We start from the raw sequence: 18,397 nt of genomic DNA on the forward strand, positions 1-18,397 counted from the left end.
TGTTTTTTTTATGTTATCCCATAACTCTTGGATGTTTTTCTCGTGATTTTTTACCAGCCTTTCTGAGTTGGCTAGACTCTTTTCAAGATGATATATTTTGTCTTCATTATCTGACGTTCTGGCTTCTACTTGCTCCACTCTGTTAGTGATACTCTCAATTGAGTTTTTAATTTGGTTTATCGTTTCCTTCATTTCTAGAATTATTGTTTGATTATTTTTTATAATCTCTATCTCCTGATAAAGATGCTTAACTTCTTCTTTTATCTGTTTATGTAATTCATTCTCAATGTGTTCTTTCGCTGCTTGAATTTGCTGTCTTGTATCTTCTTTAAGGTTCCATTCCATCTGTCTACGGTGTTCCTTGAGTTCTTTATATGACCATTTTTCTGATGACTCTAGGTCCTCCTGAATATTTAGGCTGTCCTGCATTGTTTGTACTCCTTTTCTTCCTTGCTTTTTGAAGCTGCTCATGTTACTTCTTGTTCTGTTTGACTGCTGAGTTACTGTTTACTCCTATAAATTTATTTAATGCTTGGTAGGAAAGGTATTAGAAGGGAAGGGAAGAAGTCACTAAAGAGAATGAGAGTAAGCAGGTAGAATTCAAGGAAGGGGGGATAAGACAATTGAAAAGAAATGAAAAGACAAAAGAAGAAAAAAAATAGGAAATAAAAAAAGAAAAAAAAATTTAAAAAATAATTTAAAAAAATTAAAATTAAAATTAGAAGAAAAAAAATTTAAAAAGATTGTAAAAAAATTAAAAAAACAACAAGAAAGAAAAATTAAAATGAAAGAAAAACCCAAATCAAAAAAAAAGAGAAAAGAAAAAAAAAGAGAAAAAAACCCCCAAAACTAAAATGCAGTCTTAGAGTTTGATTAACTTCTCTTCCAGTAGGTGGCGCTGTGCCCACCAGGCCAAGTTTCTCCTGTCAATACGCAGGAACCAATCACTGTGCAGCAGCTCCTCCCAGACTGGGCGAGTCTCCAATCCTGAGTGCCTAGGGCCTCCTCTTGTGTCTAGTCACTTCCCACTTTTCCTCTAGCCAGGCCCCTCTCATGGGTGCCGCTCACCACAATACTGGCTACATGCCAGGTCTGCTGCTCCCAGGAGCCCTGTTTTCATGAACGACTGGGCACACTCTCCCAGTTTGCCATTCCCTCAGACCCTAAGTTTGTAGAGCTTGGGGCTGAGAATCCTCAGTGAATTTTACTTGCCCTCCTGTAGCCACGCCCCCGGTAGCTGGTGCAAGAGACCTCAGCTGTCAGCACTGGTGGGAGCGGTTGTTCCGTGCCGCGGCTCCCGCGCCACCTCTGATTCCCTCGGTCTGGCTATCGCACTCACGGGAGAGCTGGGAGGGGCCCTTAAGGTTTCCCCGATGTGTGGAGAGGGAAGGCTAGGGAATTACACACCTGTAGCCGCAGGTTTCAATGAAGTTATCTCCTCCGCCGCAGTCTGATGACGTCAGTTCTCTGCCATGGTGGTATCTCTTGCAAATGGCGACAGTTCGTTTCCCTTTGCCGGGCGACCAGTGCAACGGGTGACCAATGCAAGGGGTGGGTTCTTACTGTCTCTCCCAAGCCCCGTTTGAAACCTGTGGCCACTAGCTATGAAGGCTCGGTAGGCATTTACCTCCGTAGGAACAGAAGGGCCGACCAGTTGTTTCAGCCGGATGGATTAGTGCTGAGTCACAGCTGTTTGTCTGCGGGAAGCAGGCCAACGGGAGCTTGAATTCGGCCGATCCGGGCTCAGTGTGTGTTCTGAGAGGCCCAGACTGTTCGCCCCAGATCCACGTCAGCTTAGCATTGCCTAGTGATCCTGAGCAAACAGATTTAGGTTGTTTACGACTCCCTATGCCTGCACAGCTGAAGAGGTCAGAGACTTGATCTCTCCGCGCCTGCCGCCATGTTGGAATCTCTGATTTTCCTTATTAAAATAAAACTAATATCATGGTCAACTCTCATTGACGAAGGGGTGAAGGTACAGAGTGCTTGCTTCCCTTCATTCTGTTTCAGCCCCTTCACTGGTGCCTCTATGAAAGCGTGGGCAGGAAGAAGAGAGGGTGGTCTTGTGGGGTCATGTCGTGGACTGGGATGCGTTCATCTTCTTCTAGATGCAGTGCAAGGGTGAGAAGTACCCAGGTGGCACATTAGATCTAGCTCAGTTTAATTTCATCTGTGCCGCAGGGTGGTCATATTGAGGTCTGTCTTTAGGAGAAATACAACTCGGACTTAACAATACCTTCACCATTGAAGCTGCTGAATTTTAAGTGGGTGTTGATCTTTTGTAACAAAATCGGACATTGTTTTGTTTTCTTCCATTTAATTAATTCAAAGATAAATAGAAAAATCAAGCACCTAGGATATTGACATATGCAGGGAATTTTTTTTTTAAAAAAAATCAGGCTCAAAAAAAAATTAGGGTCTATTTTAGATGGATTGAAAAGTTTTAAGAAATACATGTTATAGTAATTATTGAATAGTTGTTTTTCTGTTCTTACATTTAAATAATGCTGATGTGTAACTCATATTCTTGTCATTTTGTTTTTGCTTTTGATTTATGAATCCTTGCATCATTTCCTATATCCTATAGCATTGATTTTTTTAAAAGATGCTCCCCATTCTAGATATAGATGAACAGAAACATATTTTTATCTTTCTCCATTATGATTTTGATGTACAGAAATTATGCTTTTATTTTTGCTATCTATTATTTTATTTGTAGTCTTCAAATTAATTTTAATGATTTATTTAAACAAACGTTAAACTTCAGGTCTTAATTGTTATTCTTGGAAGTGATCTGACATTTTATTTGATTTTTTTTCCAGGAATAATAGATTTCTGATTTTTGTATATCACCTGGTATTTTCAGAAGAATTTGAATATGCAGGACATATTAAGACATTATTGTATATTTATCCCATGATAATACATTTATGGCCAATGGCAAGAGAGTTAAATGTATCAGCACTGATATCAATGAACCACTATTTTATATTTTTATGTGCGTTAGAATCAACTTTAAAGGTACTGTTTAAAATAAAAATATAGTCCATGAAAAGAATAACACAGATATTTAGAATAGTTTGAAATCATTTGTTAACAGAAGCTATTTGTTATTATGGTTGATGTGGTCCTCGAATTTTAGTAACTTTTGTTTGAATTTTCTGAGTTTAATAATGAAATTAATAGAAGAGTCACAGTCTTGGACATTAACTAAATATAAAAGTAGAGAGAATCATAGGATAAGGTAAAAGAAAGCTGAAAATCCAGACAAAGAGATTTCTTCCACATACTTTCAGTAATGATACAAGAAATAAATTAGCAAATAGAAGCAACAATGGTTTGCTGGTCTCTGTCATAACAGGATCACCTCTCCCTGTGCTGCGAAGCCAGAACCGCTTTCAGACTTTGTTATGAATGGTATTATAATGAATCTGCTTATTGCTATTTTTTATATTCTTGGTTTTGGCACTCCAGTTTCATTATAGATTATATATTTTGATTCACACTAAAATTTTTGATGTTGGAGATTACAAAGAATTTTGGGAAATTCCAAATGAATAACTTAGAGCTCAACTTTTGGAATATAACTCATTTATAGCCGAGAGCTTAGTTGTCAAACTGTAAGAATTTTTCCCCTTACACCATGTATAGGTACTATTAAATGACATATATTCTATTTCTTTTCTACACAGTTAATTATTCTGAAAAGGAACTATTTTAAACAGCATTGGAATACTTTGGAATTTTTAATTTTGCTTATTGGGCTCGTGGATATCTTTTGTATATACTTTGTCAGACTAAGAACAAGCAACTTGTTCCTTATCCAGCTCACAGTGGTGATGGGATACTTAAGAATAATTAGGTTTCTTCCTATCTTCAAGGTAAGACTTTGAATTTTAAATTGTTAGGATTTTTTCCTATATCACTTAGTAAGTGATTTCAGAAATCTCCTTGTTTTAAGAGCAATGGCCACCTGTGCACACCTTCAGCCGTGGGCTCCCTCCTCTGGACCCTGTTCTGTCTGCTGAACTCTTACTTTTCTCCCCATTTTTGTCTGTACTGCCCCCCAAGGCGGGCCTTCTTGTTTTGGTCACTGATGTCACCTCCGGCTCAAGACAGTGCCTGCTGTGTAATTAAGTCCTTAGTGAATATTCCTGTTAAGTGAATGGGTGAAAAATAGGTGCCTCTAGAAGCAGGCTGATCTAGAAACAAGTCCTTCAAATGTCAGTAAAATTTGTTCCAATCACCCAAACTATGTAGAAATAGCAAGGACATTCTCCCCCTCCACAGTCCCCTACTCACATAGCATGCTGCCTTTCCTGTGCTCTTCAGGTTCATTAGCAATTATTATTCCTTCTCTCCACGGCCCTGGTTTGAATTCTGAGGTAGATTTTTATGTTTCCATTCTCGACATTTACACCTGCTTTCTCTCTTTCCAATGGAGATGCACCGCATCTGCATTCAGCTTGGGAGTTGAGAGATCATACTTGCCACTCCATTTTTTCTTAATAATTCTTATCACATCAAAAAAGTCTATTAGTATGTATTGAAATGGTACAGGTTCGGCGTTTGAAAACCTTGCCGTAAACACTACGGACCAAATTCATGCATTAGCATTTTCCACCTAGTCCCCTCCTCCGAAAGATTTCAGGGTTATGTTTTTTAAAGTTAGAATTGTTTGTCCAGCTTGTGCTCACAGACTGCTTCTGGTCATTTTTAAATTTTATATTAATGTCACAAGGATTGCTGTGCAGTGCGGTATACACAAAACCTGCTTTTAGGGTTAATTCCCTCTCTATGATCTTTACCGTATGGGCTGAGTTTAGAGTGGAGTGCTCACGTCGGTATCACTCTACCTGATACAAATGACTCTAGAAATCAAGAGTCACGTACTGACGCTAGGTCTTAAAATAGAAGACAGAATTTTCTTTAGGTAATCAGTTTTTATACAGATATCTTGCTCTGATGAATGTAAAACAATTATTTTATAAGTTGTACTTTGTGAAAAATAAAATGGAATCTTCCTAGTATACTCCAGACAAAGCTCAGTGAAGTATCCTTAAGGACTCAATATTATTATGGTCAGCTTTTTTTTTTTTTTTAATTGAGCACTTATTTTCCAAGAATTGTGTAAAGTACTTTACTTATGTTATCCAGTTAAATTACAATAACAAGTCCTGTGGAGTAGATGTCACCACTATACACAAGTACCCTAACAGCACCGTGTAGCTTTGAAAATAAACAAATCTGCATTGGAAGAATATTAAAGCTTGGAAGAATATTAGAGATTCTGACACTGTGCTCTAAGGGACGGCACAGGGAATGTCCGTGTGTTGTGGGGGAAAGCTTTGAAAAGTCTTCTTGAAACAGCTCTCCCTTTCCCCCAAGTTTCACAACCAAATGGTGGCTAAAAAAGCTTTCTCTTTTTTCTGCTCTCGTAATTCCTGCACTGTGATACTCTTCTCCTGTTCTTTGTCTCCCCCCCCCCCCGTGTTACCCAGTCCCTTGCCATCTGTCCCTGAGCTTTGACATAGCTATAAGTCCGTGGGAAGTCCCCTGGTTGTGCGAGTGACTGCTTCTGCTTTTGAGGGGTGTCTCCATTGGAATTCTGGTATTTACACATTATTACCCTCATTTTATACATGAGGATGCTGAGTCCTCCAAGTCACTAAGTAACTTTCTCCAGGTCACAGAGCTGGTGGACACTGGTTTTGAAGCTAGACAGGTTTATGTTTAAAATTTTGAAGTCACTACGTTAGCCTGCCTCAACCTGTGATCAGAGAAATTGAGAGCTAAGAAGGATCTTAGTTCCCTAAGTTCCTCATCTCACAAGAGGTGTGTTCTTTAGTCAGTAACAATGTTATTATCTAGGGGTGCTGGGTTACTTACCTCCTTCAGCAGAGAATTGAAGAACAGGACACAGAGATAGTATGCATACAGCAGGTTTAGTGCAAAACCGAGACAGAGACAGAATTCTTCAAAGAGCAGGGGTCCCAGAGCAAGGAATCTGGTGGAAGAGTTTTGGCTTGTTCTTTCTATGGCCTCTGGAATTTCCTCCTTTCCTTACCTTCTCCCCTGTCCACGCCCTTTTCATTGTTATTGATTAGTGCCCCCTCTGTTCGAGCCTCTGTTTCTATTGGATCCCCTGCTTAGGAGCACAAGTACCATCTGACTGGGTGTCACAATGGGCAAAAGGTGCGACATTTGCAGTTGAGGGGAGAGATAAAGAATGTCCATACCCTTCTGCCCTTTCCAATGTTTTATTCACTCAAGTCACTCAATACAATTTCACTCTATAGGTTCTTAATCAAGGAAATGACAATCTTTAATCTAGGCACTGCAATAGACATAATCAATTCACAGCAAACACTTCTAGATTAATTCTAAGCACTGCAAACACACTGAATCATGACAGGCTCATAACAGACATTCCCTCTGTGTGCTAAGTTCAAGTGTCAGATCAAAGGTCTCAAGCCTTAGGCTTTAAGTTCAGCAGATGCATATCACTTGATTGTGCTTGAGGGCCATACTGGAGGGCTCTGTAGGTGTGCAGGTTTCAAACTGGAGTTTTAAAGTGGAGTTGCTTAGGCTCAGGCCTCAGGCCATCCTTACAGAATTTTCATCTTTAACAAGTGTCTGAGTACTGCATTATTTGTCTGGAGACAACATTTTTGGGAACTTCTGCTTTATGACCTAAAAGCACCATTTTAAATTTCACAAAATTTACAGAGCTTTTCTCTGTCTCTATCTCTCTCTCCATAATTCCAGTTAGCAATTCCAGTGCTGATAAATATTGCAGATGTGCAGGTCAAAAAACACCTCAGCTTGATGTACAATATTACAAAAGGCTATGTCAAAAGTCAAGAAGATGCCAAACTTTTAATAAAACAAATTTCTGGCCGTAAATCAATATATAAGGTGAGAGATAAGCATTGTTTGTGGGGGGGGGGGGCAGGGGATAGAAAAACCACTTAGATGTATTAATTTCTTTTCAATCATTTCTATATATGTTCGGCCAAACAGACACCAGAAGTTGAAGGGGTCTGTTTATCATGTCCTAAAGGAGCTGTGGAAGGAAACAAGCCCTCGTCTTTACATTTCAGCTATTCTCATCAAACTCACTTGTTATCTTCATAGCAGAAAACCACCCACAGGGGCAGCATGGGTGGCTGGTGTTGGGGAGTGGGTGAAGAGGACCCCCATCCTGCCTGGCTGTATGCACTTAGTACCAGGCAGGCTTGGAGATGGCGAGTCGCTTCTTAACCAGGCTCCCTCACACCCGCATGTCCTCTCGGGGCATTCTTTGAAGTTTAATAGGTTTGTGGCCCTAAAAGGCTCATCTTAAATTTCATATGTACTTTGTACTTGGTAACATTCAGAGGTTCCTCCTGGCTAAAGGGTAAGATCTTTGAATGTATATAAAGGAGAGAACATAGCACAAAGAACAACAAACAATAAATTGTTGGTTATTTTTAGTTATACATAATACTAAGATTCATTTTGACGTAATTATAAAAGCATGTTCTAATTCAGTCCCCAGTATTTCCCTTTCCCCTTCCATCCTCACTCCCCCTATTCCCTTCCGTCTGCTCCATTGATCTTTTGTGTGTATAGTTTTGTTTTTAGTCAGTGTCTTGTGGCTGTGTATGATGGTGAGAATCCCTGGTGTGTTCATGTATGTACACAGGAATGTTAGGTCAGATTCCCATCCTTCACTTCATTCATTCCCCTTAATCTACTGCACTGGTCTTTCTTCATTTTTTTAAATCCCCCACCCCTCTTATTTTGGATTACTTCCACATATCACACAAAACATTTGACCTTTGACTTTTGGGAACTATCTTATTACACTTGGCATGGTAGTCTCCAGATTCATCCATTTACCAGCAAATGTCCCATTTCCTTCTTCTTTATGGATGATTGATTAGTACTCCATTGTGTTTATATACCACATTTTCTTTATCCATTCATCTGTGGAAGGGCACCTAGGTTGGGTCCATAGCTTAGATATGTGAATTGAGCTGCTATAAACATTGATGTGCCCCTATCATTGTAGTGTGCTGATTTTAAATCTTTTAGTTATAGACTGAGGAGTAGGATAACTGAGTCTTATGGTGCTTCCATTCCTGTTTTTTTGAGGAATCTCCTTACTGCTTTCCAGAGTGGTTGCACTAATTTGCATTCCCACCAGCAATGTATGAGTGTACGTTTTTCTCCACATCCTCACCAACATTTACTGTTATGTACATCCTTGATAATTGCCATTCTGACTGGAGTGAGATGGAATCTCAGTGTAGTTTTAATTAGCATTTCCATAATTGTAGAAATGTGGAACTTTTTTTTAGATATTTGTTGACCATTTGTATTTCTTCTTTTGAGAAATGTCTTCTTTTGCCCATTTATTGATTTGGTTGTTTGTTTTTGTGTGTATTAAGAACTAGAAAAAGCAATTATGAAATTAATTTGGAATAGTAAAGAGACCCAAAATAGTCAAAGCTATCCTTACTGAGAAAAGTGAAGCAGGAGACATCAAAATACCAGACCTCAAATTATACTACAGAGCTATAGTAACAAAAACAGAATGGTATTAGCACCAAAACAGGCATGAAGACCAATGGAGGGAATAGAGAAGACACAGAAACAAACCCACATAAATACAGTTATGTGATTCTAGACAAAGGTGCCCAAAACACAGGTTGGAGAAAAGATCACCTTTTAAACAAACGGTACTGAAAAAACTGGAAATCCATAAGTACTAGAATGAAATTTAACCCCTATCTCTCACCCTGCACAAAAGTCTACTCAAAATGGATCAAAGACCACTAAAACCTGGCATTAGACCAGAGACCCTGCAACTGCTGGAAGAAAATGGTCCAACACTCCATCACGTTGGCACAGGAACTGACTTCCTCGACAAAACTCTTAAAGTGCAAGAAGTAAAATTTAAAAAAATCAAAAAGTGGATGGCATCTTATTACAAACTTCTTAACAGCAAAGGAAACAAGAGTGTGAAGAGAGAGCCTACAGAGTGGGAGAACATCTTTGCCCTGCTCCTCAGATTGGGCATTAAAATCCAGAACAGACAAAGAATTCTTTGACCGGTATTTAATCCACTGTTTGAAGTCAGGAGGGCTGTGAAACTCAGGGTAAATCCTGCTGCCCGTTCTTTCAGATTTACACATCTGTCAGATTAGCGTTCCCTTCTGCTTTTCTGGGAGGGTCTTTTTAGGGATCAGCTTTTTCTTGATGATGTGATCTGGGATATGGGATTGTTGTGAAGTGTTGAGTGTATGTCCAAGTGGGTTTCAGAGTATAGTTTCCCTTCGACTTGTTTTTGGCGGGGCGGGGAAAAGTCTGCTTTGACACGGGACAGACTTTCTCTGTAGGTCTCACATCCTGTGTGACTACTCTTCTTGTCTGGTCCACACTGGTGTTCTAAAAGGGTTGGGGAGTGACCTATGTCGAGGTCCCTACCTGTGTGGTGTCCATGATCTTTGTCTGTTTCTCTCTCTGTCACTTGTAGGAACAGGAGCGGGTCTTCAGGACCCCAGCCATGCCTACCTGGGGCTTGGTTGTAGGCTGGGGTTTTTATCTACCCCGTTGTTTGTGTTGAGTACTCACTGAGGTCAAGTGAGGTTGGGCTGTGGGCCGAGCAGGGAGTCCCGTCTCTGGGCTGGGCCCCTCATTTTATCACAGAAAAGGTGGAATGAACCACAGCAATAGCAAGAAACAGCAGTGAGCCAGATAAGCAGCAAACCAGGTGTCATCTGGGCCACCACAACACCAACAGCCACACGGGGATGGTGGGGACAGAGATCATCTAAGCCAAACAGTTTAAGAGACGGTAAAAATGCAATTAATTAAGGAAAAGAAAATGGGAAGAAGAAGGAAAAAGAGGAGTTAGAGTTTTCAAAAAGCAAAAAGAGAGCTGAAGAAAGGTATGAAGGCCATAAAGAAAGAAAAGATAAAATAAAAGCTAAAACAAAATAAAAAGAAAGTAAGAGAATTTAAAGAAGACAAAGAGTAATCCAAACCCCAAACTATCAAAACAAATCAAAACCAAAAAACCTCAAATTCAAACAAAACAGAACAAGGATAAAAATATAAATAAATAAAAACAAAGAAAAACTATATGAACCAATCAACAAATATATATATATAAAACCTGATAAAAATGGAAGGATCGTCTCTGCTGATGGCTGAAACCGGACCGCAGCGGCGTTCACTCCTATGCCAATCTGCACTGTTCCCAAGTCCTCTTGGGCACACACCCCTTAGAGGGAGCAGGGACTGGGGGTCCTTCCTCCTCTCCTGCTGCTCACCAGGCTGACTGCGGTGGCCTGGGATTGAAGCTGGCTGACATGACGTTCAGCTCCTGCAGGAGGACAGGGGTGGCAAGTTCTGGGGGCTGACGCCAAGCTCTGAACGGGCTGCTCCATTAGCCAGGTTTCCTGCAGACAGTGTAGATGGACACGCTCTGAGAGGCCAGTGCTAGGCCTCCCTGGGCATCAGTGTCTTGGGCGCCTCACACCCAGAAGGTGAGTGTGGCCCCCCGAGACCCGTCCCCAGTCCTCAGAGGTGGTCACATGCACCTCTTCAGTTCCCACCTCAGCTGGTCACCTGAGCCTCCAGATTCCAAGGGAAAATGAACTGCACTCCTGCTCCCATCTGCCACCTCCACCTCGCTGCATTGGGTTTTCTCTGTGCCGTTTGGATGGCGCTCCCCTGGGGCCACCCTGGCCCCTCAGCAGGCCCTGGCCAGGACGGGGTGGCTGTGTGTGCTGAGATCTCCAGTGGGGCTGTTCTTCCACGTGGAGCCTCGGAGAAGCTGGAACAGCCCTCCTCTGCTTCTCGGCTTCTCATTTCGTTAAAAAAAATTAACATGATATTCTCTTGAACCCCTTTGTTTAAAATGTTTCTTTGTTTCCTGTGTTAATTCTACTTCTTGGTGTTCATTCTCCTATGGGTTGTTTTTGGGGTTTTTGTCCTGTTTTTTTTTTTTCCTCTAGTGGTTGGTGATTTGGGTTCTCTTTTCGTATGTGTAGATGAGGGTCTAAACTGAATAGTGTCAATAATTGAACTGTATCAATAGTTTTCTCAGCTCACATGAAACTCTGGATTTCAAACCCAACAATGAACGTAAAGCCTAATGACTAAAGCCCTAGAAGGGGTGACTGGGTGCGTGGCTTGGAGGCCCGTGGTCTGTGGAAGGTGTGTGCTGGCAGTGGTCACCTCTGGCTCTCAGCCCAGGAAACTGAGACTGATTCCTCACTGAGGTCGGCAGAGGGAAACAGGCTGAGAAGTTACCTGCGTTTACTGTATCAGACGCTAATGTGCATCAGAATTGTGTGTTGTGGATTACTTTGTAGAATGCAGAAGAAAATTAAAAGAGCTACTGAAAAGCCAGATTGGTGTGTGTTAGGAAGAGCACAGAGGATAAGGGAGGGGAAGCTATGTCTTTAGTTAGGTACAGAGTTTCCTGTAGGAAATGTGAACTTATGGGCACTGTTTCTTCTCATTATTACTCTTGTTCTTGTGTTGCCGACAGACTGGCTCTCCAAATAGCTTCTCAGCACATCTCCAAATTGGGCTCTGCTGGTGAGAATTCTCCTTGGTGCACGGTAGACTGTTTTGAGATCTCTCAGGCACAGTAGCTATGCAAAATGCTGACTGCACAACATCCTCTGCAATTTAAATCTCAGCCCAAAGAAGATAGCAGAATTGACCGGAGGGGGACAATGAGCTGAAGATCTCTCTTAAACCAAAGGAAGAGAGATTTCCTAGGCCATGCTGCTGCTTATCAGAATTTAAATCTGGAAATGCTTGTTGTAACAAGAAATGTCTGTTTTTCTTAATTTCTTACAGAAATTATATGAAATTCTGGAAACCAACAAAAGAGAAGCTATCAAAGAGCTAGGTAAGTAGTTGCAGTCTCTGAGAAATCGGACCTTCTGGTCCCATGATTTAACCCAAAGTAAGCTGGGCTCATGATTTTACCCACTGGCTCACTCATTCAGGCAGCCAGCATTTACTAAGCACACCTAGGAAAGCAAAGATGGTAGACCTGGATCCTCGGGAGAGGACAGGACCTGGCGCAGCATCCGCACATGCTGGTAGACGTGGAAGAAAGGGGGGTCCTGTGGTCCTGGAGGCATATAGAAGAAAGAAGGGGATGAGTGTGGAAGTGTTTTGAAGTGGCAAGGTCAGAATCCTGAAGATTGTAAGAAAAAGACACGTGACGGTTACCTGGGACCCAAGATTGCTTTATTATTATTATTATTATTATTATTATTTTCTTCAAGGATGCTCCAGTGTTGTGGGAAACCAACTGGTCAAGAAATAGCAAGCAGCACTTGGAGAGGAGGAGAACTCCAAATTTTATTTTAGGCTGGGGGTGGGGGGCAGAGGAGATCAGATTCCAAATTCTGAGTGCCTATTCCCCCACATTTATAGGCTCTCTAGTGTCATAGATTTTCTAATCTGAACAATACACAGTTGTTAACTGGTTTCAAGTGGGAAGCATAGGATGTGATCAGAGGAAGAACTGGCTTCTTTTACTATGGCCTTGGTAAATCTTTAGCCTGGGGCTGAGAGCTTTCATAGAGGCATTTACACTTCAAAGGAAAGTAGTTAGATCCTAGGGGAACTCATTTACGATCCAAAAGGTAGGAGTGGGCCAGGCTAAATATCACTTTTCCCACAGGAAATTCTTTATCTAACCTGAAGACCAGCTGACTAGAAAGGGAGGGGGACTGTCTTTTCCAGGCACTGATTCTCAGGACAGTGTCCTTAGTGTTTGCATCCAGGCTTGGTGGCTTGCAGGGGAGGTTATTTTTGAGCATGTACAGTGACTCGTGTTTCCTTGAAGAAGACAGTGGGAACTCAAGGGTCTCACGCTGGACATCTTGGGTCTGTTTTCCTCATGTGGGGCACAGCCAGGCTCTCAGCTGGTGCAAAATCATCTGGTAGAGGCTGGCATAGGGTGGCCCTTAATACATGGGAGCTGGCAGTAAAGACAAGGTTGTATGCCTAACTCCACTGTAAATGCTACCTGGGTTTATGGGAATCAAGCTTTCTGATTCTAACTGAGAAGCACACGGTCTAATAAATGAAAGTGTGAGTCTGGAGACGATAGGTCAGAATATTTTGGCCCTGTTTCTGAAAATCCAACACCACTCTTGCCATTTATATATCAGCAGATTTTTAATTTGGAACTTTTAAAGAATAGAGGTTTAGGAATGGCTGCTTCATGTTAGGTTTTAGATCAGTACAGAATCTTACAAAGGTTTCTTGACTCAGTTGCATAAAAGGGAGTGTCTGTTTCCATGGAGTTAGTGCCCCTGCTTATTGCCTGCTTACTGGGTCAGGAGCTTACTGGGTCAACAAACACTGTGCTCATCATTTTACAGAGGAGGCGAAGGAGGAGGAGAGAGGTTAACTTGCCTGAGGCCCTATGGCCAGGGGGTGATGAGCTCATTTTCCTGCTCTGGTACCTGACCCTCAAGCCTAACTTCATTTTATTGGTCGTCTCTTTTCAATGAAAAGATGTGTGAGAACCTTCTGTGCACCAGGCCTTGGGCTCAGTGATAGAGTTACAGAGCAGCAGCCAGGGACATTTTACCCCCACTCACGTTCTAGTTCATGACTCCTCACGCTTATTAAAGCAGAAAGAATATGCAGCTTGATCTCAGAAAGACCCACGGCCAAAGTCCTAGGCCTCTTTGAGTCTTTCATTTTTTTCACCCAGCCAAAAAAAAAAAAAAAAAAAAATCACGCATCGTGGAGGTTGAGAGGGTCAGTAAAAACAACACTGAACCGTGAGGAGTCTCATAATGGAGATGTGGGAGACGCTCGCGTTAGGCAGAGAGGTGCTTTCCTCTGAGCGGTGGGCAGCCCTACAGGCTCTGTGTGGAACTGGAATGAGGACACGTGGGAATCCTGGAAACTGAGCGGAATGCCCATGAGGGTATTGCACACTGTCCCCAGGACTCATAGAGCATGAAGGCCGTGATGTTGTCATTGCTTTGAAGACTAAGCAGGCAATCCGGAACGTGATCACTAAAGCTCTGAAGAATCTCACCTTCCTCAGGTCGAGGGGCATCATCGACGAACACGAGGGCATCGAGCTGAATAAGGTAACGAAGCAGTTTCCATGTTGCCTGATTCCATCGGCCCGGAACCCCACCCGCATTATGACTTTCGCAGGAAGTAATAAGTGAGGTAGATCGGGGAAAAGAGTGTTCACTGGGCAGGTCCCACCTCTGGCATTGCCTGTGGCTTGGTTGCTTCCCGTGCACAGGATGCCAGTTCTACCTCTTGCACCCCATTAGTCAAAGCTGCTTAGATGCAAGTATCAGAAACCAGCTGGAGTGAGGCTTAGTAAGGAAATCGGGCTGGTGGGCTGATTCAAAGGACACCGAGCATCTCACGGAGCCCACAGTAGCCAGGCTGTGTGGCCAGGCTTCTGGAAGGACATGCTTAACTCCCGGAGGCCTTTCCAGAGTCCCGTTTCCTTTCGGGGTCGCCCTCTGTGGCGCCCTCCTCTGGCTCCGCTCTAGACGCACTAGATTTCTCCATCAACTGGTGGAGTCTGTTTGTCCTGGTCCCACTGACGTGGCACTGGAGGTGGCAGCCACCTGATAGTGCATGGCGGGGAGGGGACCAACCTGTGTGTATGTGTGTCGGTGGGGGTCGGAGGACGCAGCTCCGAGAGGAGGAGCAGGAAGGTGGCCTGACGGGTCAGCTAACAAAAATCAACTTTTTAAACCTTGTAAAAGACTTGCAAAAAAAATCAGAACTGTTAAGACAAAGGGAAGAAAGCCACATTCAGTCCTGCGTCTCTGTCACACCTGACCTGAGACTGTCTGTGTGTGGTACGAGTCATTCTGCTCCCACGTGAGGAGCTGCGTCCTAGCATGTACCAGGCAACGGGGGCTCTGGCCTGTGTGTGCTGCCCACTGAACCTGTCCCTGGTGACACACGCTCTTCCTCGTCACGGCAGCGCCCAGCCACGGACACCTGCTTTGTGCTTCGGTCACTCGCTGACTCGGTCCCCTCTCGGTGGTCTCAGGGAAGACATGATGCAGGCCAGGCTTTTCCTTCAGGGCTCTACCTCTTTAGTTTCTGTAATGTCCAGGGAAGGACCAGATGGACAGTCCATTTCCCCTGAATGCCTGCCTGAGGGAAGAAAGGGCCACTTGGTAGTAGTCCTCTCCCTTTTGTGTTTTATATTCTACTTTTAAAATTAGCCCTTTTGAAGTTTGTATAAGACAAGTGGATGCTCGATGCCATTAATTAATATAAAGAAACAATACCTCTTAATTAACAATACCATTAACTAATATAAAGAAACAATACCTCTTAATTAATATAAAGAAATGATACCTCTTATGAGCAGAGAGACTTATTTTCCCTGTAAGTTTGTTTAGAAAGTTGCTGGAGGAGTCCGTCCCTAACAGCCACCTCTTGAATGCCTACTGATTGGCTAACTGTCAGCACCTATCCCAGGCCATAGGACATGGGAGAAGATTCAATGCGATTGAGTGAATCCATGTTGGAGACCTACTAGGTGCTCGGGGACTCCAGGGGGGATACAATACTGACCCCAAGGTCCACGGTTCTTTGTTTTTCATTCAGTCATTTATTCATCCAACCAATGGCAGTTGAATAATAGGAGGGATGAGACAGAAAGGAAGAGAGAACAGCACTTCAGGGTAGCGAGTCCCATGGTGGAGACACGGAGGCAGTGCCCGGGAAGAAGGGTGATGACCTGATTTTTTCTTTCACTGGAAAAGAGAAGGATTCTCAGAGGCCACAGGCTAGGACTCTGTGCTCCTAGTTAGAAGGCTCAGAGATGCTGACTGTACACACCAACGAAACACAGGGAGGTCGTGGAGCAATCAGTGCGGGATTTAGGACATCTGCGTTTAAGATAAGCAGGGGCACCATGTTCAGTGGGTTAGGAAGATGGCAGGTTCCACCTGAGTTCATACATCAGTGGCGATCACTAGGGCAGGAAGGGACAAACAAATGGGCTCCCGCGAGAGGAGCTTTGAGCTAACTCAAGGTCAAACCTGCACAGGAGTAATTTATGTGGAGTCCTAGGGTCGGATTTTTTTTTTTTTTTTAATGTACAGCCCGTTTTCTGTGACAGTACCTGATCATCATTATTTTGGTTGGTTGCTTTTAGGTACTTCTTATGAAAATAAAAGCACTGAATCATTTTCCAATGGCAATCCCACCCCCTACTCCTGACAAGTACCTTCATAATATCATCTGGATGGAAAATAAAGATGTCCTCATTGAGTTCTTCAAGGTAAAGCTTCTGTCTGGCTCGGGCTTGATGTAAATGTTAAGTATTTCCGCCATTTTTTGTACCATCTAATATACAGAAAAGCACATCCAAAGGGAAATCCTATACTGGCCAATCCGAGGAGAAGCAGATGAGGTCCAGGAAAGCTAGGGGCAGACAGCTTGTGGGACTAGGGTCAAAGACGGGCCATCTGTGTTTCCTGATTATTATCAATGGCATTCTATTTTGTTACCTAGAGTGCTGGACTTCCAGATGCGAATTCTGGAAGAAACCTATTTTTATACCAAGGATCTCACAGTTAAATGACTGTAGAGGCCAGGCAGATAATATAAAGGTAAAACCAAGGGGGTGGAATGCAGTAGGGAACAGTGAGGACTATGGCACTTTCCAGAGCTCATCCTCTTCCTACAGGAATTTGGACCCTTTCAATAAACAGCTATTGAATATCCTGGAATGCTTCTCTCAGGTTTCCATTTAGCTATCCCTTCATCTGTAAAGGTCTCACTGAACAACCATGACGAGGTCCTGTGGCCTTTCTGCCCTGTTCCATGGTACCATGGTACCCAGCCTCTGTCTCCTTTGACATAATCACCACACCCATTGGCATCTACCCAACCTAATCAAAGACCTTCCGGCCGCAGGGAAGGTGTTATGTTACCATTATAGCCCAAGCCCCAAATGAAGGCTAAAAAATGTTTTTTTTCATTAATTTACTAATCCATCCCATAAAGCATTTATTGAGTGCTTATATCATTTGTTATGTTAGGTCCTGATCACAAAGTCTATAGTTTGTTTGCTTATCTCTTTATTTCTAAAATAAAGACATAGTTATTCATGTTAAAATTAAGAAACCAAGAATACAGTTTGTGTTTTTATGTTACTTAAGAACAACTCTAACTTTAAAACTTTACTTCTTTCTAGAAAAGTAGACTATAAACATTTTTTTTTTTTGTTGACTTTTTCTCTCTCTTGTTTTTTCTTTTCTTTCAGGAAAGAACCAAACTTGCCTATTTTGATTACGGAGATGTCATTTGTAGAGAAGGGGAAATGCCACAAGGAATCTACTTGATAATTTCAGGAATGGCAAGTGTAAGGAGCTGTTCATTCTTTTTCTTTTTAAAATATTTAGTTTTTTAGTTGTAGTTGGACACAATATCTTTATTTATTTTTATGTGGAGCTAAGGATGGAACCCAGGGCCTCACACGTGCTAGGTGAGCACTCCACCGCTGAGCCACAACCCCAGCCCCAAGAGCTACTGATTCTTAAGACATATTTTGAGATGTATAATTATAACAAAAGGAGAAACTTAGGAACTGAAAACTTCTCTTCCAAATGAGCCTTGTTGGCTGGGTGATGGCGGTGGCTGAGCTGATGTCACACTTTGCATCTGAGTGTGGGAACTGTTTGACAAAGGGCCTCTCGTCCATGCCTGCTTCCCCTCAGCAGTCCTGGGAGCAGGCGGTCACGTGTGGGACGTGCAGACAAGGAGACGAGGACTTAAGTCGCACACCTAAAACAGGTGGGAGTTCAAGCCAGAGCCCCTGGAGCTCCAGTGTTTTAAGTATCTGATCTTCTTCTAAATAGTGTGGTTCATTCATTCAACAAATATTTACCTGGTTACTACCGTGGAGCAGGCGCTGTCCACCCCAGGCACAGGATGGACAAGGCAAGCACCTCTGGCTTTGCCAAGCTCTTTGCTGGTGGAGAAACAGAAGGAGATGGACAGTGAACAGAATAGAACATGCCCAGGTGCTGTGTCCTAATCCAAAATGCTTGGGACCTGAAGGGTTCTGGATTTTGGATTTTTTTCAGATCTTGGAACATTTGAAAAGGCCATTATGTATCATGGAGATGAGACCTGCGTCTAGACATGAAGTCAGCTTATGTTTTGTGCACACCTTGCGCACCTAGGCTGAAGGTGGTTTTAGACAACACTTTTAATGCACCCGCGTTTTGACTGTGACATGCCCCGCTTCTTGAGTTCAGGTGTAGAATTTTTTGCTTAAGGGTCATGTCAATGCTCCAAAAGAAGATTCAGATTTTGGATTTCAGATTTGTAGGTTAGGGATGCTCACCTGGTAGAA

General features: G+C 42.6%; 1 protein-coding gene across 1 annotated transcript in view; it reads left to right on the plus strand.

The window, feature by feature from the left end:
- SLC9C2 (solute carrier family 9 member C2 (putative)) overlaps positions 1–18,397 on the plus strand; it is a gene marked incomplete at both ends in the record, with an annotated part of 42,941 nt that overhangs the window by 18,290 nt on the left and 6,254 nt on the right. Inside the window, 7 exons of the mRNA XM_081298241.1 lie at positions 2,823–3,021; positions 3,693–3,881; positions 6,769–6,918; positions 11,866–11,917; positions 13,987–14,135; positions 16,190–16,315; positions 17,303–17,401. Of these exons, the coding sequence (XP_081154367.1) occupies positions 2,823–3,021; positions 3,693–3,881; positions 6,769–6,918; positions 11,866–11,917; positions 13,987–14,135; positions 16,190–16,315; positions 17,303–17,401 (964 nt within the window). The remainder of the gene's footprint in view (positions 1–2,822; positions 3,022–3,692; positions 3,882–6,768; positions 6,919–11,865; positions 11,918–13,986; positions 14,136–16,189; positions 16,316–17,302; positions 17,402–18,397) is intronic.

This window comes from Spermophilus citellus (assembly GCF_964194105.1).
Source record: "Spermophilus citellus genome assembly, chromosome: 6".
Taxonomy (NCBI): domain Eukaryota; kingdom Metazoa; phylum Chordata; class Mammalia; order Rodentia; family Sciuridae; genus Spermophilus; species Spermophilus citellus.